At 42.7% G+C, this 24,087-nt stretch overlaps 1 protein-coding gene across 4 annotated transcripts in view; it reads right to left on the bottom strand.

The window, feature by feature from the left end:
* brsk2a (BR serine/threonine kinase 2a) overlaps positions 1-11,936 on the bottom strand; it is a 176,716-nt gene extending 164,780 nt beyond the window's left edge. For all 4 annotated transcript variants that reach the window (XM_053886713.1, XM_053886715.1, XM_053886716.1 and 1 more), the window contains exon 1: positions 11,662-11,936. In XM_053886713.1, the coding sequence (XP_053742688.1) occupies positions 11,662-11,755 (94 nt within the window). In that variant the 5' untranslated portion in view covers positions 11,756-11,936. The remainder of the gene's footprint in view (positions 1-11,661) is intronic.
* Between the last annotated feature and the right edge of the window lie 12,151 nt (positions 11,937-24,087).

The raw sequence follows: 24,087 nt of genomic DNA, 5'->3' as shown, positions 1-24,087 counted from the left end.
ACTTCCGTGCCCTCAGTATGTGGAACAGCACATACAAATAAGTCACAGCGTTGCCATGGCCACCAACTCAGCCTGTCAATGCACTACCAGGACTACCAGTTTATAAAAAGCATGTAGCGATGTGTGAAAGGCAGGTGAAGTGAGTGTACGTCAGTGCGCTTCTATCCTAGGAGCTTGTCGTCCTGCCGCGACTGCATTTCCTCCATTGATGATGTCACAGCTTTGCTGCAGTCACACACAGAGGTGAGGGGAAACAGCGCGGGATTCCTCTGGCTGCTTCTCGGCATTCCTATCTGCCAGAACATGTTTGTGTCCAAGCCTTGTTGTCAGACCTGGATTTGAATGATAATAAAGGCGCTGACCCTCAGAGGTGTTTTACCGGCCTTATTTTTTTTTTCCATCCCACTCACACATTGTCATTTTTTTTTTTTGAGTCTGCTGCCGCTTCCACTCCGCTCTTTCATGTTCCACCGTGTCCCATGAGTTACAGCTCTCAGACAGTTACGTATCTGCAGAGAGGCTTGTGGAAGCAGGAGCATGCTGTGCGCTGTAAAGCTGAACTACACACAAACCTGAAGCATTTGTCTTGGTTCCATTATGTCAAAGATCCAAACCATGAAGCAGGAAAATTAGATAAATAGTTAATGAGTCATAGCAGGCAAAAGGTCATATTAAATCTGCTAGCATATCTATTCATCACTGAGTGCAAATACTGCGTTGTTTACTGACGGAGAGAGAAAAATGCGCATGAAGTTGACCGGTTTCATAATGAGATCTGCTTTTAATCGCAATTTAGCATCTATTGATCCAAAGCAGCTGCTTTCTTAAATGTTTTTCCTTCAAGAACTTTTAAACTTACTATTCATCCAAGCACAGTCACCATAAAAGGGCATGCTAATTTTATACCACTAACTCCTTGTATTTGGGTCAAAAGTCATGGAATACTTTGGATGTTTGCTTGTCCGCTGCAGGGCATAGATCCTCACGGGTCCCGGGAATCGAGTTGTGCAAAAAATTGTGGTATTTTTTTGTTTCTCATATTAACGTCACTACATGCCCTACTGCACTAGTGATTTCACACATTTCACTTCCGTCCAACGCTCAGTTAAAATAACCTCAATATTTGGCAGTTACATTCTTTATAGTACAGTTTCAATTCTCACAACTTAAATCATGCCAAATGTCATGTGTCATTTTCAAATACGACTGACTAAGATATGTAACTAGGTTCCACTAATAAGAGGGAGTTATAGGTTTCATGCTCTCATAGGTGAGTTCACTCATATTACGCTGTAATGACTTCTATTAGTCATAATGAATTATTCATCTCTAATTCTTGACATTAATGTGGCTTTAAGATATTCATATGTTCCAAGGTTTGCCGTTGTAAAACATTGTAGTACACGTGATAGGCCTATGGCTGGCATACGATCAAGCAACAAACTAAGACGATGCTCATCTGCATAAATCAAACACGGAAACAGAGAGTATGAGTCACACTTCAGAACAGTAGTCGAAATCCTAGTATTGGGGTACCCCAACACTAGAGTGCTGTGCTGTAGAGAACTCCACATTCTGATCTTCTGGTCTGTGTTGTAAGGGCTGGTCTCCATTTGGCAAAACATTTTGAAAAACAAAATCCTATGATGCCCAAATTGAAGTGAGATGATATATCTCTAAAAGCATGACATCGTTGATGGATGTTGTGGTTAGCAGCAGGCTATGATACTGCTAACCACAACATCCATGAACGATGAAACCGTGTTGATTGACTTTGCTAGTTATCCGTAGCATTGTTTGTCTTTCACGAGCAGTTTTACACGAAGCAGGGCAGTGGAGCATTTTAATGCCTTTTTTTTGCTCCCACCGTCTCCATAACTGCTCCATCTACATGTCCTTTAAACATAGAGAATCAATGTGGTGAAAGTGTCACCTGTAGATCTGGGAGGCGGCCTGTGTGTTTCTGTTTGTGTGAGAGAGGGTGCAGTTAGGAGTTGAGTAGCCGTATTGACTGTATTGCACGTTGTTTTTTTCCTTTTCGAAAAATAAACTCTGCTTCCCTCCAGTCGCCGTGTGCTCAGCACCACAGAGTTTCTGATCGTTATTACACGCCACTGACTGTGCTTGCTATTGACGCCTCAGCCACTGTTGATGTGGAAATAAATCCTTATAAAGCAAGAGTCCGTAATGGTCACTTATTTTAGGAGCTTAAGGAAGGGAACTTGATGTACTAACCACTGGCAGGGTTGTTCCCACTAGAGGCAGTAGAGCGATTCAATTTAAAAACATAAATGATAAGCAGTCCAAACATGCACGGGTCATGGGGAACCCTCACCCATGCCAGAGATGCAGTTCACAGACAGCAAACTGATTCATTCCAAATTCATTCACTGCTTCTCGCTGGGATCTGATTTGGTCCTAATGCATAGTCATGACGGAGGATTTGATCTGGCAGGCGGCTCAAAGCCCTGACCCGTCCTCTGATGAAGATTCTGTATCGAGTACAAACACTTGATGGTATAAAAGCCAGTGAGTTTGTTGATTTCTCGGCCAGTTACACAGCAGAAGATCAACAGAGTATCAGAAACAAAGCTTCTCTTATTTCACTCCAGTAAACACGACGCCCTGACAACTGTCGGTCCAATGCTAGCAGCCACAGGACCACAGAGACCCAGAGGTTGAATCCTGCTTATCTAATCTGTTAGAGGTACATCAGCTTCACATCTGACGCCAAACTCCATCACTGGTGTGTTACTTTGCATCCTGACAAGGCAACAACAGATCACACGAGAGGGAAAACTCACACCTGAAATGCGGCTTGTTTTCAACTGGGAGCAACTATTCAGTTGGAAGGCGTCATGAGGCTACGGTTTTAAGTTAGAAATTGATTTGATATGTTTGAATTGGGAAAAGTAACTTTGTTTAAATAGCAATAATAAATAATTACTATTGTATTTAATTGCACAAACACTAAAATAACACTGCAGTCCAACACAAAGGGAGTAAGAAGATATAAATATTCACAAATATTGTGATACTTGTTTGCGCGATATTGTCTCAACATTTTTTCTGATATATCACAAGACTTGATTGTGTGATATTGTCCTGTTATTTTAAGTCTTCAATATTCATATTTCACAGAGTTATTTGGAGAGTGCAATCGTGACATGTATTTAGTACTGCACACAGAAGTTATTCTGTTAAGGAAGCTGTTAGTTCCACTGCCAAATTTAACTTGACTGAGATCACCCTCACCTTCACCTTCTTCTGCCGCTTATCCGGGGTCGGGTCACGGAGGCAGCATTCGGAGCAAGGAAGCCCAAACTTCCCGATCCGCACAAACCTCCTCCAGCTCTTCCCAGGGGATCCCGAGGCGTTCCCAGGCCAGACCGGGGACATAATCTCTCCAGCGAGTCCTGGGTCTTCCCCGGGGTCATGCACGGAACACCTCCCCGGGGAGGCTTCCAGGGGGCATCCGGATCAGATGCCCGAGCCACCTCAGCTGGTTCCTCTCGATGTGGAGGAGCAGCGGCTCCACCGCGAGCTCCTCCCGGATGACCGAACTCCTCACCCTATCTCTAAGGGTGCGCCCAGCCACCCTGCGGAGGAAACTCATCTCAGCCGCTTGTATCCGCGATCTCATCCTTTCGGTCATTACCCAAAGCTTGTGACCATAGGTGAGGGTGGGAACGTAGATCGATCGGTAAATCGAGAGCTTCGTCTAGTGACTGACTGAGATCATAACAATAAATTCGTTTTAATGCAAATAATATTTTACCACAATATCAGATTTTTTCCACCTTAAAATGAAGGCTCTTGTTCACAAATATTTCAATATATTGCAGAACTAACAGTATTGCAATATATCTCCAAGTATCGTACCACCAATCCTGAATCGAGATACACATCGTATAACAAGTTACCTGCCAATACGCAGCTCTATCCAACACCCCATAATTTTGTGGTACTTGATATTTAATTTTGTATTGTAACACAACTTTAACGTTTATGTGTGACTGTGTACTTCACAACTACATCAATTATCTATAACAAAGCAGTGACATAGACATAGCTGATTCCATGTTTGTCATGAGTGAGTTGGGGGAGAGTAACAAATGGCAACACATGGGAACAGAAAATGTTATTCAAATGAAGTCCCTCAACCTTTACAGAGACATCAAGGAACAGTGTTAGAGAGATTCATACGCCGCAGGTCAGATCAGGAACGCCTTCCTACGACACCATGAGTGCACCACAGCAGTCTTAAAAACACCATCAAGGTCACCGGTCCACCCTTTTATTTACTAATGGATGAGGCCGAGTGGGATGGGCAGCATTTCAGGGGATAAGAGCAGCGCTCCCCGCCGATTTGAGCACAACTCGCTGAGTTCACACCAACTAAAGCCGTGGCTCCCCACATGTGCTAATCTCCCAGATTTAAATGGGAACAGAGCCCACAGTGGAGAGCACAGAGCGGGGCAAGCCTGTCTGATCCGCGAACGCAAGTCAAGCACATGGGCAACACAGGCACACACGCGTACACACAGTCAACATAGACGGATAAACCACAACACACCCAGTCTGATAAAGACAAACTCGCATGTGTGGAAAAAGCTAAAAGGGATTTCACAGCCTGACTTTTGTGATGCCGACTTCAGATTTGCAGCCACTTGCCGAGTTTGAGAGTGAGACAGGCAGAGAAATGGGAGCAGCGGAGATGAAGAACGAGGACAGCGACAGAGAGAGTGAGAGAGAGAGCATTTCGGTTTACGCCTCCCTATCTTAAAGAAGGCAGACTGGGAACCAGCAAGAAGCAGTGAAACCATGACAACCAGACAACCCATCTTGGCAACCAACCCGGTATTCTCACAGCCAAAGCCAGGCGGGCGGCTCTGCAAGGGTTAATCCAAGCTGGATATGAAATAGAGAAAGGGAACGAGGAGACCATGTGTCTTTAAATCCTGCATATTTGCGCCACCAAAAAACACAGTGGATGACTTTGTGACACAATGTATCAAAACAAAAGCCTCAAGCTGACAAAATGCGATGCATATTTTATCGGAGCAAGAGCGGCACGACGTGTAAAATCATATATACGACAATGCGTAGCACCCATGAAAGGAGAAGTAGTGCATTTGTCTGTGCTGTGCTGGAAAACTATCACCATGAAATTCTAAATGGCACGAGGCAGCAGCACATTTCACAGCGACGGAGCAGAGCCGCATGAATCAGTGACAGAGAGCAAGAGATGGACAGATTGTGTTTTTATGAATGTGTGTGTTTGTAGATGTGTGTATGTACCGTGTCTTGGTAGAACTGATGGAAAATGGGCCATAGCATCATGTCCCTCTAAACTAATTCTCCACACTGTGTAGCCTGTCAGAGGAAGACATAACACATTCATTTGAGGGCAACTATAGTACAGAAGCTCCTCCACAGTTGTTTCAACGTCTTTTTAATGCCTCTTTTTATTCAACTGTTGCGTCAATAGTTGGATCAAACAAAATACAGCCATATCCTTTGCAAAATACTCCTAAAATCAAAAAAAAAAATCCGCTGTTTTAGGGACGCCTAGGCTCATGGGCATTTTTTCCTAACCAAGCATACTTAAAAAAAACCCTCCTTCACTGGAGTCTTGTTTTTAGGAGACCTGGGTTACATTTTCCTCTCTGGAGGTCATCCACAGAGAGATTAAATCAGCAGGCAGAAGGGAGTCATAAAAATAATCAATACATTCCCTTAATTAATAACCTCCACTGCAGTCTGAACGTTCAAGACCTCTTTATGCGCTCCAATTCAAGGTTGGTCTTCTTTTTCTCCCACCTCCTATCTGACTGTGTATACTCTCGCCTTGCTTCCCCTCTGGTTCTCCACCTCTTTCCTCCTCATTAATCTCTGAAAATCGTTGGCTACATGCATTCCTCCCAATCGATGCAATTCCACCAAGGTCTTGTCTGATTTACCACATGGCTGATTCCCTGTAGAAGACTTGAGGAGGGACACGGGAGGGGGGGGGGAGGGACAGGCTGATGAGAGGAGTGTCCCGCTAAATGACAGAGAACATCATTGTTATATAACATCAGCTGGAATTGAACGTGCTCTAGCAGGGGGTTCCGTTAAAAAGTGGTTTTCCAAGTGAGTAGCCTTTGGACGGAACTTAATCGAAAGAGAAAGCGCACAGAAGCTAAAATCATAACTCATGCAATTTGGTGTGGGAGATTTGCAATCGCAAAATCTGGGCCTTCGGATTGGTAGCTGAACGCAGCTAGATTTTTTTTAGCCCCAAAAAGGGAGTGCAGCACGGAAACTTCAAAAGACCATTTTACATCTGATACCACGCAACAACATCAGGGATTAGGAATAGTCCACCATGGTTGTCTCCATGTTATTAACCATCATGCACTCTTCCAGGTTTGGAAGAAGCGGTGCTGCAGCTGAGTGACACACTTATCGTCTTTTCTGTCTTGTCCTTCTTGCATGTAAAACAGAAAATGCTGGCCGCAGCTGGGTGCTTCCACGAGTCAAACTCAAAACGTAGGTGGCAAATCTGGCCCACCAAGTCATTTAGGAAAACAGCAAGACCTTGAAATGTGCATGGTTGCCACAGACTCACAATGACCACAGTTTATAGTTGTCAGCAATCTTCCGCTAACCTTAAAAATTGAAGGAAGGGAAACATCATTTTTTACACTTTCAAACTGTCAAAGTTGACGATGAGGAAGCAGAACATACGAACCCCAAACCCGAAATGTACTTTACAGGAACTAAAAATCATCTTTAAAATTTACCTTGACCCTTGTTGGACAAAGTTTAGGGGTTAGTTGAGTCACACTTAGCAGTTAAAAGTTGGTTCTGGTGCAGATGCAAGATACAGGTCATTGCGTAGCTCCTTTTCTCCATTCGCCATGCCGGCCACTTCATGTCTGAAGTACTCATTTGCAAATGTGTCGTGATTGAAAGCCGAGATTGAGCAAAGCATGCCTCTTGGGATAATCCCAGTAACACACATGTTGGCGTGACACACATTGTATACCAACAAAACACACATTTAGGCAAGCGTGCAAAGTGTTTTTTCATTGACAGCATCGAGTGAGCATTCCCTCTTCACTTGTCATCATCAGGAATATCATGTGCCGTGAAACACTATGGATCTACTCCAGTGGACAGGAAATCTTTGAGAGCGCTTATTGATCCAAATAAACCATCCCCTGCCCACCAGCTATCAGTCAACGTCAAATTAACAGTTTCACATTATCATGCGATGTATCAGCACTCCAAACCCCAAACTGTGAAACACAACCACAGATAATGAAAGGGAAAGTACAACTATTCCACGGACTCTTGGGTGGAAGCCTTGTAAACCTGTTGAACCCAGAAAAAGAACTCATCAATGGCTGGACAGAAAGAAAGAGAGACATCAGAGGGGGAGGTTTAACAGATGAAGAGTCAATATGAGAAGCCCTGAAGCAGATGATTTCACTCTCCCAATGTCAATCACAGGATCAGGAGGCCTACGCAGCAACCTCCGAGTCTCAGCCCTTCCATAATGGAAGGCTTGCAAAAACAAGGATTTATAGTGGATTAACGGGAACTCCAAACAATAGACCTCTATTACGCTAATCAACAGCCTTCAGGAACAAAGTGAATGCAAAGCGAGGATTTGACTTATTAGAACAGAGTTGTGAGTCAGCTTGTTAGTCGTACCAGGCTAAACACAAAGCTTCAGCTTTGTCAAGTAAATCTCTGAAACACACTTGTGTTTTAAAAACCTGGCAGGCATTTATTACACAACTTCTTTTTTTCCCCAAGATAGACAGTAGGGACTGTTCCTCGGAATGATAAATTACGTTTGGTCACACAGAAAAGACCCAGCTGTTGATGTACTCCCACATGGGCACCATATGGTACAAGACCTAAACATGAACCATTTTGCAGGCAGAGAGCACCCTGGCCAGGTTGGAGCACTCAAACACAATATCGGCTCAAATATGGTCTCTATGCTCCTGTGGCTTCAGCGCCAATCAGTACCCAGCCATGCAGACACGCCTTATCCACAGAGTCCATCGAGCCCACTGAACACTCCAGCAAACCTGCAGGAACCGTAGAAAAATAAACACCACTTGGGGAAAAAAGGTAATATAGATTTGTGCCAAAGAAATACAGTGGAGGGGGAAGATAGGGCAAAGACGATTTCTGGGAAAAAGGTATATTCAGGTACAAAGGACCAGGAGGCATTTTTTGTACGTAGAATTAAGGATCATTTTCCCTCAACAGTCGCTGTGACATTGAAGTTTTGATCATCATAGGCCAAGTTGTTGGGACATGTGACAGGTGCCATGTTGTAGGGAGAATGTTAACGATAGAGGTATGGAGTAAAAGAAAAAGAGGAAGTTGTAAAGGAGAACATGAAGACAACAGGTGTATCTAGGGGAAATGTGCGCAATAGGTTAAGGTGGAGGAGGCTGACTTGCTGAGGAAACCCCCAATGGGACATGACAAAAGGCAGGTGTAAGGTCAATGTTCTGTGGTTCACACAACTATGACCATAAGCTCGGGTCATGACCGAAGGGTACAAAGGATAAAACAAGTCTACTTAGGTTCATAGATAAGGTCACAAGGTCAGTCACCTCAGTGGTGAGTAGGCCGCCTCACCACTTCCAAAAGCAACACATGATCCCCGCATTTAATTGGATACCGGCAGCATCATGCTTCAGGTTTTGCAAGGTCATAAGGCTACATAGCTAAGCACAGACCAGTCCACCCTTGCAACCCTTGGGCCACGTGAGGCTGTGAGTAAGGGTGCTGATGACTTTAGCTTCGTAGAGGATTAAATCAGGAAGCCAAACCAGAAGCACTTTGGTGGCCGTGTGTGTGTCAGGATGAGGCCTAATCACTTAATGAACAGGGAACAGCACCACTCTTCCGAGCAGGACAGCCAGATCAACCAGAGGACTTCCGTATTCTCCCCACTAAAAATACCAGCCTATCACAGTCTGGGAGGGATCACAGGAGATTTACTCCAGTGGAAGGTCCCAGCCGCCACTCAGAGCACAGTCCGGCCCATCGGCCGTCAGTTGCCAGAGCTGGTCTTTCAGAGGGGCCTGGGAAAGGGATCTGACAGATTAACAAATTGTAAATGGGCGAATGGGATATTATGCACTGTCATTAATCTCAATGGGTCTGGAATGGATTACCAACATGGCACGCCAGCGCCCAAATGATTTTTTTTGACCACAGAAAATACACAATGTTTGATTCATTTCAGCCGCGAACATGATTAAAACCTCGTGACAGAGTGAATTCTTGGTTGGCAATGACTTTATCTGAAGTGGAAGAGAGCAAAAGAGGAAGCTTTGTCTAATTTACTACAAGAAAAAATAGATTGATTTCAACTGGGATTAAAATGAATTCACATCAAAAGTTTCAGCAAAAGCCAAAATTTATTATCACTCATACTGTTCTCAGACAGCAGACTTCTTTTCTTTTGAAATTGATCTCTAAAGACAGTGACAATCTCTTCTGGTTTCGGTTCCAACTTTGACTCCTCACTCCAGCCAGAGTCATTTAGATGATCGACCATAAATCTCATCACGACAACATCCACAGTTGCACTCAACAGGACTCGGAAGACAGAAGCTAACAGGCAGCAACAGAAGCTTTAGAAGTCCATAAAGTAGCATATTTGCTTTCAATAATATACAACCAAAAATACACATCAAGTTTCATTTATGTTGATTTCAGGCGCAAAAGGGGCGAAATTTTACTTTTATTATATCATTAGTATTTCTATTAAGTTAATTTTATTTATTTTAATTTGTATTTATTTATTTTTTTAATACAAAGTTGCACCCCATTTGACCTGCACCGCTGGAAAAAAAAAATTGTCATCTATGGCTGCTAGAGCACTTGTTTAACTATAATGCCTAAGCTGCAAGGATGTTTTTCACATTTGTGCGAAATTAATATTCATGCTAGTTTGGTTCTCCAACACACATTGAACAAATGTTCAAATTAGTGTTTTTCTTCTACTTGTTCGAGCTCATTAATTCAGTTTCTCTTCGTATTTATCAAACTCAATTACTTTAAGGTCACAAATTATGGCCAGCAAACAATCAGTGTATAAAAACATAAATTGATATTTTCAAGTTCACGATTAGGAATGCTTATGCAAGTCCAAAAATCCACCTGAGCCGCAGCATAAATACGTCATGAGCCCTGGATAATCTCAGCCACATCACATCACTGAAGTCTGCACACAGGAGACCACAGGGCCGACTCCATATCACCATAAACAGCCATTAGACACTCCCGAGAGCAGAATGGGGGACAGTGGAGTCTGTTCTGCGCGTGAGAAATCCTCCTTGAAATTCAAATGATTATGAGTAGCAGGGGAGACGGGTGAGGAACGGGGATGTTTTGAATATTGCATTTGTCATTAATTTGTCATGGAACACCGTCTGCAGCGTTCGATTCAACCACAACAGGAGTGGGATATATCACGGTACCAGTGAGCACATGAGGCGGAACGTGACGTGGAGCAGGTTCAACAAAGTTAAATTTGAACTCAAGAGAGTGCACTGGTTCATCTGTCACTCTTGGTATTGAAAGACAAAAAGGCAGTTTCTTCAGACTATTTGGGACAACCTTGGGAAAGAATTATTAAAATGTACTGCAACAATACAACAACAATTACAATAATCCATATCCCCAAAGGAGCTAATACTGTCAGTGATAAAGATGTTGGCAGAGGTGTGCAAAAAAAAGCTCCCGATCACATCTTTTCAAGCACAGTTTTGAAAAGCAGTTCGCACAGAGAGGAGACACGCAAAAAGGATTTCAAAGGGCGGGAAAATAATGAGGTGAGCATCTTTCATATTAATTAACCTGTTGATAGGCAGTGTAAGAAAACAGATGGGAATCCCGGGTGAAGATGGAAGGAGGGTGGAAAGAGTGGGAAAGTCTCCTCCAAGGACGGGCGCAGGCTTGCTGCATCACTCCTGCCTCCACAGGGCTGTGCCCATCTCTCCTCTCACGTGGCTGCTGAGGTCCATCCCTGCCCAGTCACACCAGTCGCACAGTCCCACTGTTTCCATTGACACCAGTCGAGCCCACATGCAAGAAGGCTGGCTGAGAATGGCGTGAAACGTAAAGACAACTCCACCCTGGACTGGTCAGATGAACAAACTGCAATGTCATCTTTGTCCATGCTGGCATGCATGAAGTGTGTGTTCTGCTTCCAGCTCCTTCCAAAGTGGGACCCCCTTCCTGCTCCACAGTGGAGGAGGACACCCACGTATAGCACAGAGAGCCTATAGGAGAAACGCCTGCCAGTTCGCCTGCCTGCCTGCAGACTAAGAATAGATCAATGTATCAGGCAAATCGGGATTAACGGTGCTCAGGACGCGGTCGGTCACACACACACATGAATGTGGACGTCAAAAAGTTCGTTTTCACTGCCGCACGCTGTCACCAGTGTGGATGATGCTGGACACCACCTAAACACAGCAGGCAGCCACAGTGCGTACGGGCACCATCGACCCCCTCTCACCCGCCCCCCGCACGAGCCCCGGCAGGTGCTTCAACTAAGCGGGCACCTGCCGCCCGAAATAGAACTGGCACTGGAAAGCTCCAGAAAAGGCACCGACAAGAGCCCAAACTGACCTGTCTGTCCTTTCCCCAGCGTCTTCTCCAAACGGTAAGGTCCCACATAATTGGCATGTTGGGCGCCGCTGTTGTCTTTACCGGACGATGACATGACGATTCTGCGTGGAAACCGGCGACTTGATGAATGAAAGGCGGTTGGTCAAACACTCCTCCAAGTCGCCCTTGTGTTTGGCTTAAACTCCACACGCCTTCCCTCGGTTCTCCCTCCCTCGCTCGCCGTGTGAGGAGGTGAGGTGTTCTCGGTCTCTCCTCAGTTCTGCTACCGCCGCAGACGAGCTGCTCCGAGTGTCAGAGCGGGAGCTGTGCGTCTGGGCGGAGCAGGCGCGGGTGACTGGCGGCTCAGGCGGCCAATCACAAGGCAGGGATGTGTTGCTCCGGAACGACGCCGCCCACTTTGTGTTTGCTGGAGCAGCTCTTGCTTTTCTCAGGTAGCATAGGTGAGTGCAGTAAATATTTCCTTCATGAGCATTAATTTAACATTAAGTAGTTCGTTTGTTTAAAATTAGGAGCCCTTCATTCCATTATTATCGAACAGTTTCTTCATGGTGTACAATTATGGGGCTTCACCAATAAATGTTTTATTTGTAATAATATTTTACAAATCGGTTTAATGGTTTAAATAATAAGAGTGAGGGGTTTTCCTGCTAATTATTTGTGATTTTCTCAGTAATATATTATTTCATATTATTAGTTAGTTATGTTTCATGAAGGTGATTTTTTTTCCTGTTTACACACATTTTTTCGTCCTGTTTCCCAGACTAATATTTTTCCTGAATGATCAAGATACTTTGATTTAGTCCCATGGCGGAGTAACATTTATGGGTTCACTAATAGTGTATTCCCTCTAATGCATTATAGCAGTATGTGGTCTTGATAATTCAGGAAAAATATTAGTCTGGAAAACAGGATGGAAAAAATTACCATTAAAAAACAGAAAAAAAGCTATATGAATTAGAAAAAATGGAAACAATTACACTCAAAAAATTACAAAAATTGGTTATATTCCTGTCAAAGCATCACGCTTTCAACTAAAAAAAAAAGGTCCAGTGGAATGTGCCTCATTTCCCAAAAACGTTCTGAGTAAAACAGTTTTACTAATGCAGCACAAAAATTCATGATCTTGCTAGTTAGTGTTTTATCTAAGTGGAAAGTTGGTCAGGAATAATCAGAAATTTCCCGGCTCAATTTCATGCTTCAAGACTTTTGAGCAATAATAGTCCATGATGCTTACCACTAATTGCTCCTGGCACATTTTAAGAAGCAGTTTTAATCTAGTTTCCCATTGGAATCTATTCACATCAGGGTTATCAAAACAGATTTCTCTGTGGTCTTTTTGTCTTTGTCCAGTGCAAAACTGCTTTAATTTGTTTGTATTCAATTTGAGGATTTTGTGTCTCTCCAAGCTTTGTTTGCCTTCAGTTACACCACTGAAAAAAGTAACTCAGTCATGTAATGTAGTCTGAGAAGAGACACACTGAGAACCGCCGAGCATTAGCTCAGCTATGTCGCTCATAAACACCCTGGATTGTTTGATGTTCTATAAAACATCACAGCAACTTCATTTTTTCCACACCAGCACTATCGCTCTGATTTTTTATTTTTTGTCTACCTCAAACACACACTCATGACCACACACTGCTCGAACAGCAGGTCAGACCTCTTATTCATTTCACACCCCACTGGTCTGAGACCTGTGACTGTGACCATGGCCCCTGTCAGTGACTCACCCCACAGAGAGAACCGATGTCAGGGGATGCATGCGAAGGAAGCACACACTTTCTACTTCGCACACATGCCCCCCATCCCCCCAAAAAATTGAATGACCTTCTGAATATTAAAAAAAAAAAAATCACAAATTGGAATAATGAAGCGCTGCGGAAATATTTAATTAAAAGCTTTGCATCCACTTCAAAGTAAGAAAGCATTCCAACTCTGGCTGATCTGAACTCATTTCACTAATTTATTGGATCAGACTTTAGCTTTGTACTCTCCCATTTGCATTTCCACTGAAAACTTTATTGATTGATGATGAGGACATGTTGAAATAGGAAAAACAGCAAAGCAAATGATAGCACTCTGCGACATTAGCTTGGCAAGGTGAGAGAGGAAGCACGTCGCAGTGTTTGACAAGAGCATTTCCTCCCTCTCACTTTTCATTAATGAAGTTTACCGACGCAAACAGATGCCCCAGTTAGGGCCCTGTAATGTCTGTGTTGCGGCATGTGTGTGCCAGTTCCCTGGGCGCCCTTCATCACGCTGGGAGCCAGGCTGTACGGGGAGGTGACGCGACCCTCAGTGTCACCAACGTGACTGCAGGGGTGCCAGGTGGACGGGGCATGTGATGTCAGCGGCAGGTGCCAGGTGGGCCTTATCTCAATAATGCATCATGCCCGGGCGCTGCTACCGGCAGCTGCGGTACTTTGAAGTGTTCCAGAAACATCTGCAGCCTGAGTTTTTAATCACCTTGCCTGTACCTCCCTGCTTCCCATCAATCCTTCACCGCTCCCTCGCAGCCTAAATCCCCATCTCCCACCTCTCTGTAAAGATATTAATGAGAAAGCCTCCGCGCTAAAGTTTGTGTGCACATGCGAGGACATGTGTTTGTGTTTACTGAGATGGGGAAGAAAGCATCCACTTTTCTCCTGGATGCTTATGGAAATGTTTAGCGGGGGCAAAAAAATAAAAAAAACCATCAAAGAGTTCTGTTAGATAACTCAAATTTACCATCGGCCAAATAGCAATTAACAAGCAAATGCAGGTTTCAGCATTCTTGAGGCTTTGCATACTAATCGTAGATTAAAAAAAACAACGAAAGATGCTGTGTTGAAAAGTTATAAATCAATTTAGCCCCAAAATGTTTAGGCTTAAGTTTAACTTGATATGAAGTCAAAATTACTTCACTAATGTTGGATCTTATCAGAGACGAGGGCACCGACCCATATGCATGTTTGGTGTCAGCTACGATATTAACATTTATTTTGTAGTAGTATAAAATGTAACAAAACCACCATATTAAATGTTTTCACCATTTACATTTTGCTTTATTGATCTATATACTTCTCCTGCTTCAAACTGTTTTGCTTGGTGTTGGGCCCAACTTGTGGTCCAGCCTTGGAGAAGAGGGAGAGAAGACATCACGGTTGAGAAACTTAGTGACCAAGATAAATGTATTGATTGCCTTTGTCCGAGGAACTGAATGTTCTGATAACCTTTGTCCAGGGAAATGAGTGTTTTGATTGCTTTTGTTGGGGAGATGATTACTTGTGTGTGGGATTGTGCTAATGCACTGACTACCCTTTCCTTCTTCAGCTCTGCCCACAGAGCTGATCTCCTGGACGACTGGAGACGGGAAGCAGCAGCTGAAATTGGCTATGGTGTCGGAACTTTGGAAACATGGGTGAAAACAGAGCATTTTCGCCGCTTTAATGTCAATAAAAGATCTGAGGAGTTCATGATTCACGTTCAGACCATGCTGGACCCCGTTTTCAAAACTAGTTTAGAAGTGACCCTCATGCATTTTTAAACCGGGTGCGCCACTCACCTTTCTACGGCGCAGACAGCACCACTGCACCCGCGGCTTATTGACCGCCGCTGCTTATGTATGAACAAGATCTATTTTCCTTCTTAAATTTAGTGGGTGCAGCTAATATGCCGGTGCACTTTATAGTCTGGAATTTACGGTCATCTATATTGAACTGGAGTTGAATGTAAATAAACATCAGGGTGGAAGTGCTCCAGTGTTCAGTGAACTTTTTGCTACCTGAAGTGCACACTACACTACATTTTGTGGCTCACCAGATGATTCATACCTTGATTCATCTGTGTTCTTTACATTTTTTTTATAAACAATTGACTGATATGAATATGATATGATATTAAACAATTAAAATTGTCATCACTAGACGTGTCGGAATAATCACTGTGCAGAAGGTGAAACGTGAAAGCAGAGCACTAACAACTGCGCTGTAACTAAAGATCCAGTTTTGTTTAAGAATAAATAAGCTTCATAATTGTTTGTTAGACAACAGGAATAAAAGCGTTCAGACCCGTGTTGAAAGATGCAGCCTTTGAGACCCTCTCTTCCTCTTGGCGATTGTCCGAGTGTGAACTTGTTAACAGGCTGACGTCATGTGCGGCAGCCACTGCCAATCAGCGTGTTAACAAGAGAGTGTTGTTGTAAAGTCGTCGGCGGACTATGAAAGAGCCAATTAAAATCCGTTCAAACAGCGACAGCACACACCAGCGCGCTAACCTTCAGATGGACATCTGTACTAGCATGTGAAGCCTCAGCCCTTCAGGGTTGTAAAAACTGGCAACTGCCAGTTAACTGCGAGCGGGAAGCGCTTGGCGAGGATTGGCCGCCGTGGTGCGTTTGATGAATTAACATGCCATTTGCATACATGGGAGACGATTAGTGTTCATCTGCAAACATTTAGGAAACTGGAAGGGGCGAAATGATGATGAATATGGGCTTGAGCTGATGGCCAGATGATGAAGATTCCACTGCTGTTTGAGATAAAATGGAAGGTCAAAGTTTTCTGAAAACTGATGAAGAATTTTTCACTCATTCGACATGTGAAGATGAAGGACACACCCAGGCAGTGACACTGGACTCTGTTGAAAACCATTTGCGTCAGGGCTAAACAGCACTCACGTGCGAAACCTGGATATCCATATCGTGTTCGCTGCTTAAAGGGAAGGATTGGTTACACGTGAAGAGGACAAGATGTTGTGTTGTCACATGTCGATGAGAATAAAGCATCATAATTATCCAGACACAGAAGCGCACTTGTGCACGTCTCGGAATCCGGAGAGTGCACTTAAGCTTTGACCACTTCTGTATGCAAATGACGAGAGACACTCACTCAACATTCACACGCGCACTGCCTCAAGATCCAAGTCTTCGGGTAGTGGTCATTTTAAATGTCACTATCAAGTCTTTCTTGCCCTGAAGAAGCTGATGAAAGCTTCATGCCACCAATTTGTCGCAACATGTCAGAGGCATATTGACAGATGTGACAAGTACGTTTTAAATGATCGAGCACTTTAAGAAAATCAAACGCATTGTTGACTGAGTTTTGAGGGCCATAAAATTAGAATATGAAGTCCTATATTGAGCAGCTGGAAGTGGGGTGGTAGGAGTGCAAACTGAATACAGAATTCAAAAGCATCAGTCCGTTGGTCATATACACAGTTTATCTCTTACTGCAAAAGAAATGGTGGACAATTCTGCCAAAATCGGTGATGAACTGTAGTGTTATCATTGGAAGAAACTGGTAGTTTGGTCTTGATCTCGACTACAACACTATCATCACAAGGTAGCGATGGGTAGATGAGGTTTCATGACACAGTATTGAAGGGTTGATGAGGTTTCATGACACAGCGTCTTGATTTTCAGAGGTCAGCAGATGGCACCGTCTGCTGTAAAACGTTCGGACTTGTCCAAGTAATCCAATCAAACCTTACATTATTTCTAAACCAAGAGTTCCATCTATTGACGTCACAATATTAGCAAACTTTCATCAACCCAAATACTGTTTCATGATACCTCATCTACCTATCACTAGCACATGGCAAGGCAAACAAAGTCATAGACCACTTCCTAAACAAAAGTCAGGGTGACTGGAGTGCAACAGCTGACAGTGAAACGTGGGCAATGACGGAAGAGGCAAAATGTACACGTTACAACGTTAGTTGGAGCAAAGGATTAACCAACAGCTGCCAAAAGGTTCAGGAGGAATTTAAAACACCCAGCTACACTGCGCACGTACCTTACTTTTTTACTTTGAGAAATACATTGAGACCTAGTTTACAATGAGCACTGATACTTCAGGTATGCTCGAAATGTTGTCTGGCTAAGACGTTGGTCGGGGACAGACAGGGAGTCAAGAATAGCTAGGCGAGGTGTTTTTTGGATACCTTCCGGACGCCTCCCTTGGGACTTATTTCGAGCACGTACAACTGGGGGGAGATCCTGGAGCAGACCCTGGATACATTGGAGAGACACCTTGGTATTCCCCCCAGAAAAGGTGGAGAGGAAAGGCTCAGCAATTTTGGTACTGCTGCGGCCCCGTGACCCAAACTCGAATAAGTGGTGGGAAATGGATGGAGGTTTTGTTGCTCCCAGTGAGGGACATGTATTACATATTTAACAACTGGTTTAGCATCTCATGCGTTTGAAAAAGTGTTGATCTGTTTTGTCTGCGTATCCAGATTCCAGAAGATAATTTAATTGGAGTTGTGGCCTCTGTGGACGAGTCTCTAGAGCAACCCGAAAAAGTCACAGTCAACCTGAGTGATTCCCTTCCCTACTTGGCTTCTCCACCACACTGTGATATTAATACACTTCCCTTGTCTTATTGATTCATGCCATAGGAATGTGTGCTGCTCTCCAAGTGATGTAGGAGCAGAAGGCGGCCATTCAGAAGGTCATCTGTACGGCACAGAAGATCAGTGGCTGCTCGCTTCTCATTTCGGAAGACATATTTAGCTCTCTTGCTACTGTACTGCGGCCAAAGTGCTGAAAGAACCATCACTCAGCTCCTCGGACAGGACACCGCCGGCTGCTCCAGAGTCCTGGCTCATTACAGAGTGAAGCTGGTGCAGCACTGGAGCTCCTGGCCACTAGAATAAGCTAAACATTTTATTCAATTTTACCTCAAGGTTACCGATCTTGGATCATTTAACTATGAAGCCATTATATTAAACCTGTGGCTGAACGACTCCAGTACTTGTAGTAGTGGGTTTTTAATGACCTGGGAACGTCTTTATCACTTAGCTGTATCATTCATTGGCGATTATCATTACAGTTAGAAGTAATCTTGGTCGTACTCATACCTGTAGTACAGCTTGCTATGTGAACACAAGTCCTTCCACTGGCTTTATACGTTGCACAACATGTGCGAGCAAACAGACGTTTAAGTCGTGGCAGGGAAAAGTAGAGACATAAACAGACCACAAGCAAAGAGAAGAAGTACTAGTGTGAGTCAAAATAAAAGGAAGTATTAAACCAGAAACTAGAAAAAAACAAACAACCAGGTCACAAGCTACGTTAGCTTAGCAGTATACATGAGTTGGCAAAACTTTAGTCAACTATCAATCACAAAGCAATTTAAAATGAAACGCAACAACACAATTTGTCATCACGAATTTGACTAGACAAGTTTGGGGTGTTTACTTTGTGTGCGCTCCAAACAGAGATTAGCGCCACAGCAGGAGGAGTAGCTAGAAACCAGTGAACAATAGAAACTCTTGAGAATTCAGAACACCTCAAATATGGAATCACTTTGAGTAAAATTTCTCCACGACAAGGCTATAAAACTATAAATGGAAGTGTTGCATGGGCGACTCAACTCAGTAATGCAACCTGGCCACAGATAAGTGGTTTGTCATGATCCGCTTTTATTTTGTTTGTTCATTTCCTGCATTCTCCCGTGAGCTTGAGCTGCTAATGGCGCACACCTGAAACTCATTGGACAATCGACATCACCTGCTCTTATACTCTGCTGTCCCGGTGCTGTGTGCCAGATCACTGCTCCCATGCAGGTCACTTGGCTCCTTCTTCATTAGTCTTGGTCTGTTTTCCCTTCGTGTTCACTACCTGATCCTTGAGCTTTTGTAGTTCAATTTATCCCTGAGTCAGTTCTATTCTGCCAAGCGCTTTCTGTTTTCTCTCCCTCTGTTTGTTGAGTCTCTTTGCTGCGGTGGTAACTACTAGAACTTGGGTTCACACACTATCCCTGACATGGTTAGAACTATTGACTGTGGAGATTTAAAAAACATTTTTTTTTAAATCACAATTATCTGAGATCAAGTATCGCTGGCTTCTTATCCAATGTATAGTTGTGTGGATTGACCCCAGGCCTTGAGAGTAAGCAGCTGAAAATCTATTATATTAATAACGCGAGCTCTGTCTTTAACCCACTGACTTGCACACAAACATGGCGTCTGCCTGGTTCTCACCCCACAAGTGTGCTGATCTGATAATGAATGATGAAACGTACTTGTGGGACAGACTTACCTTGTTTTAGAAGGCAGTTCTCTGACTCTCTCTCTCTCTCACACACACACACACACTGCAGCTACACTGACACCCTCTGGTGAGAAGAAAACTAGCCCGCCCGCTCATGTGCCTGCTATTCAGACGTTCATATCATGCGGATTAATAAGATGATAAAACTGAATTTCATTCTGGTTTCCATCCTGTGAATTACTTGACCATCACACCAAACCGAGAGTCTGACTCAAACGGCTCCTCACTTCCCACTGACAGTGTGAAATCACATCCACACTCTGACCCAGTTTGCTTCTGTTTCTTCTCGGTGGGGCTGCATCCTTCAAACCCGGTGCTGAATCATTCCGCCGTCTAAAATAAAAGGTGCAATCCTCTGTTATTTTACAAACCTTAAAATGAAGAAGTGTGCTGCTGAGCCACTCGGGGTAGAGCCACCATTTTTTTTTTGCCCTCAAACCTCCAACCCAACGTGCTGAGGAGCTGCTACTTGACATTGCAGTGGAGGTAATTGCAGTGTAATAACCAGTGTAAGTAATCATGTCGCAGGTTTGGCGGCGCTGTTGTGTAATTAGATTGGCTGTGTTTGCGGCTCACCAATCACCGCGACAGTTAATAGCACGGCGAGATGGAAGGACTAGAACAACTGCAAATAGTGGAAATAAACTCGCTGATTACTCCGTCACCATGCATAATCTTATTTTCTCTCCATGGCTCATTACCAGCCGCACAAACTACACATTTGAAAGTGCTTGCTTTTGATAACTGTGATTTTTCTTCCCATTGTTGCGGTATTAGACAAAAGCTTTGCGTCGTGATAATCAAAACCGATGAAGCTGTTTCAACACTTACGTTATACAAATATTGCAATTGAGATCTCAGTGGGTAACTAGATGAAAACTCATTTTAAAATTATAGGAATTTAATTATGAAAGAAAAGGCCTCTGAAAGACTGTTTGTTAAAGCAACACTGATCATTTCATCTTTAATATTATTGATATTATTTCCCATCAAAAGCAGGGATGAGCAATACATTGTTCAAAGGGACCGCATTATTTAGTGTACCTGTTGTGAGAGGAAGCTACAAGATGGACAGAAAAAAACTGTTCAATTTCTCTTGAATTTTATTACTTTAAGAGTATAAAAAGGCGAAAATGGGAGGTAGTCTAATATGCCATGGCATTATATTCTTAAATTATTACATGTTTCATTTCATATCCGTTTTAAAGATTATTTAAATCATTCATAAGAAAAATTACTGTAAATATAAGACTTGGCCCACCTCTGCTCTAAAGATTTATTTGTTTTCCCATGTATTCCGTGAAAGTAGTGATGGGTAGATGTGGTATCGTGAAACAATGACCTAATTTTCAGCGGCCGCTTGGTTTAGAATTGAATCCAACATTGAAGTTGTAAGAGCCAAAGTGTTTAGTTGCTGCATTTCGATATCGTTTACACTGTTAGAAATTTGTTTGTGGTTTAGTACTGCTAGCATATAGGTTTTTGACCTTAAACCTTTGGATTTCTGGCTGGTCCTGAGCCCATAAAACTTTGTTATTTTCAATAAAGAAGATGATTCAAGTTCCATGGCACAGTCTTCAGTTAGTTTTTTACCTTTTTTATTTCCCGTCGGAGAGAAGCTCGGGGAAAATATTTGTACGGATGTGCTGTTGAGAACGAAGAACAACGAAAACGGAAACACTTGGGACAAAGGAGGAACGAGTCAGAAACTAAACACCGTCCACAACAAAACAGGTAGCAAATTATTGGAGTTTGCTTTCACAGAATTAGTCCAAACATTTTACAGCAGACAGTGCCATCTGGTGGCCGCTGAAAATCAGGACACTGTTTCATGAAGCAGCATCAATACCTGCACACAAGGTGCGGAATTGAAAGCTACGTTTTGAAATTAAACAGTGAGGGAAAACCCGACGTCATGTCAAGAGTGGCGGTAAAGGAAAGACTATCCGTTATATCTAGTTATGGATTCATACTTCATACTCATACATAAAATAAGCATTAAATTAAATTTAACATTTTGATCTAGCTTTTCATTGTAATGACAAAAGAAAAATAGATATAAAATGGGGGAAATAAAAAAAAAGACCTAAAAAACAGATTGTGAGAAATATATTATTAATCATTTTAAAAGAGCACAATTTCTGTTCCATTTATGGGCCGCATAAATACAGGCAGAAGGCCACACGTGAACCCTGGGTCACACTTTGCGTCGCGTCTGATCTGGTGAGAGCGATATTCGGTTTCCTTGCTTTGACTGCAGCCCCATAAACACAACTGGTGAACAAATGAAGATTGAAAAATGTAAACGTCATGATAGATGGAGAAAGTGTTGTACCTATGTGAGAAAACTGACTGATTTATACTGCGTTGTATCTGTACCTTTGACCACAAATGCGTACCCCAAACTTCAAATGTACAGTATAGTGATTTATGAATGCATAACTTGAGAAACAAAAATGTCACTCATCACCAGAATACTTTGAAAAAAGAGAAATTTTACACTGTGACATGGTCTTTATATGTGCTACTGTGTGTTTAAAAAAATGGTGTGCTTATTTGTGAACTTTGACACAGAACAGTGTCATGGTCAAAGTCTACTCACCTTGGCAGTGAACGTGATTAGACCAGTGAAAGTCTCATGACCCCCATTAACGCATCAACTGTCGTCTCCAGATTTAATAGCCTCCAGGTCAAACTGTAGAGTTCAAGTGGTCTACAACACTACAGAGGGCAGTAAAAACCCCATTAATCATCAGATAAACACAGGTTCCCCTTTATCAGATGACTGATGGCTTTTAGACGTCCGCCATTGTTCTTCAGACCTGGTCAAATGAGGAGTCGCTCCCCGGCGTCCAGAGGACACGCTCGGACATCCGGAATAACACAGGAGTGAAGGAAGCCCGTCCTGGATTCTGCTTGAATTATTTATAAATCATAAAGCCATTAAAAATGTAACAATAGGCATTATTCAGATTTAAATGGCTTTACTGCACTCTTGACGCAGTCAATCCTATTGCCCATTAGTTAAAGGCCTTTTATTTGTCACCCAGGCAGATTAATTAAAGTTTATTGCCTTAATAACATAAAAAAGACTCTTGGTTTTGTGCTGGTTTTAATGTCTCGTAAACATTGTGTGTAGTACGAGAAGAGCGGTGTGAAATGTGAGGCTCGGTTTGCACATTGTTTGGTTTTAAACAATCTGTGACTTGACTGACTCAATATAATGGCAAAGGTGACTTTGACCAAAAGAGTGGGGGAGGAGCTTGGACTGGGAGAAGAAGTCAAAAAGCGCTCTGTGAAAATGGAGCTCTTTTGAGTCGACAGGAAACAGGCCTGTATGTGGAGCTGTGATGATCTCACAGCAAATGTACGTGAACATTTGTCATCACCTACAACAAAGAATGAATTTGAGTGCCACCACAAAATGATCAGGATAGTGTCTATTTCACCTCGACAAAAATGACCGCAAGCATAGCATGTGTGTATGTATTGTTTTAACGCTATTTGACATTTCTAGATGAGACGAAATTTTTGTAAATTTTCAATTCATTATGTCTAGACTGCAAACTTACCACTTACCTAATGTTTTGACATTAAAACACGTTTCAATATATCTCAACTCAAAGTCATCTGTGAAAGATTCGGTCACCCTCTGGAACACTGCAAAGATTTTTCCACTCTCCACCAAAACCAAAACTCAGGAGCTTATATCCACCACACCAATTTAAGCTTCACTCCACTGGCTTCCTGGACAGATTTGACTGCCTACAGTTATATCTGGTTCTGCTCTGTCCGCCAGCTACATCAATCACATTGACAACCTATGAGCTAGCAGTCTTATAGACCAGAGGAAGTTGAGGCTCAAATCCAAGGCGAGCATTTTCCTCACTGGCACCATCACTTTGGCACAATCTGCCGGGAGAGATAAGGCTGGGGAAGCCTTCATTTAAATGACTTTCAACCCTAGAATCGAAACGTAATATCACCATCACTTACGTCGAAAAATACTTCAAAATATGTTATGCTTTAAAATGAACAATGCTTTGTGCGGATAAAACTTTTATGTACATTCATATATTTAGATTTAGATTTGAAAATCTCCAATTCATTTTATGAGCTCTTGAAAATGCAGTGCATTGACAAATATGAAGGTGAATTACATAGTGAATGTTTTAATGTCATTTTAAGTTCTACACTTTTTAGTCATTTTTTTCCAAGAACAAGGCCTATTTCTCTGTGTCCAGAGAAGCCTATATAGCATTAGCATCATACTTTTCAAATGAAAAAATCTTATTTTAAACAAAAATGAATTATTTCAAAAATTATTCTTTATTTTATTATTTAAATGAAATATAATTTCCAATATAAAAATCACGATTGATGCCCATTCT

This window comes from Synchiropus splendidus, chromosome 14 (assembly GCF_027744825.2).
Source record: "Synchiropus splendidus isolate RoL2022-P1 chromosome 14, RoL_Sspl_1.0, whole genome shotgun sequence".
Classification (NCBI taxonomy): Eukaryota; Metazoa; Chordata; class Actinopteri; order Syngnathiformes; family Callionymidae; genus Synchiropus; species Synchiropus splendidus.
Note: the sequence above shows the minus strand (reverse complement) of the source record. Positions and strands in the feature narration are given on the sequence as shown.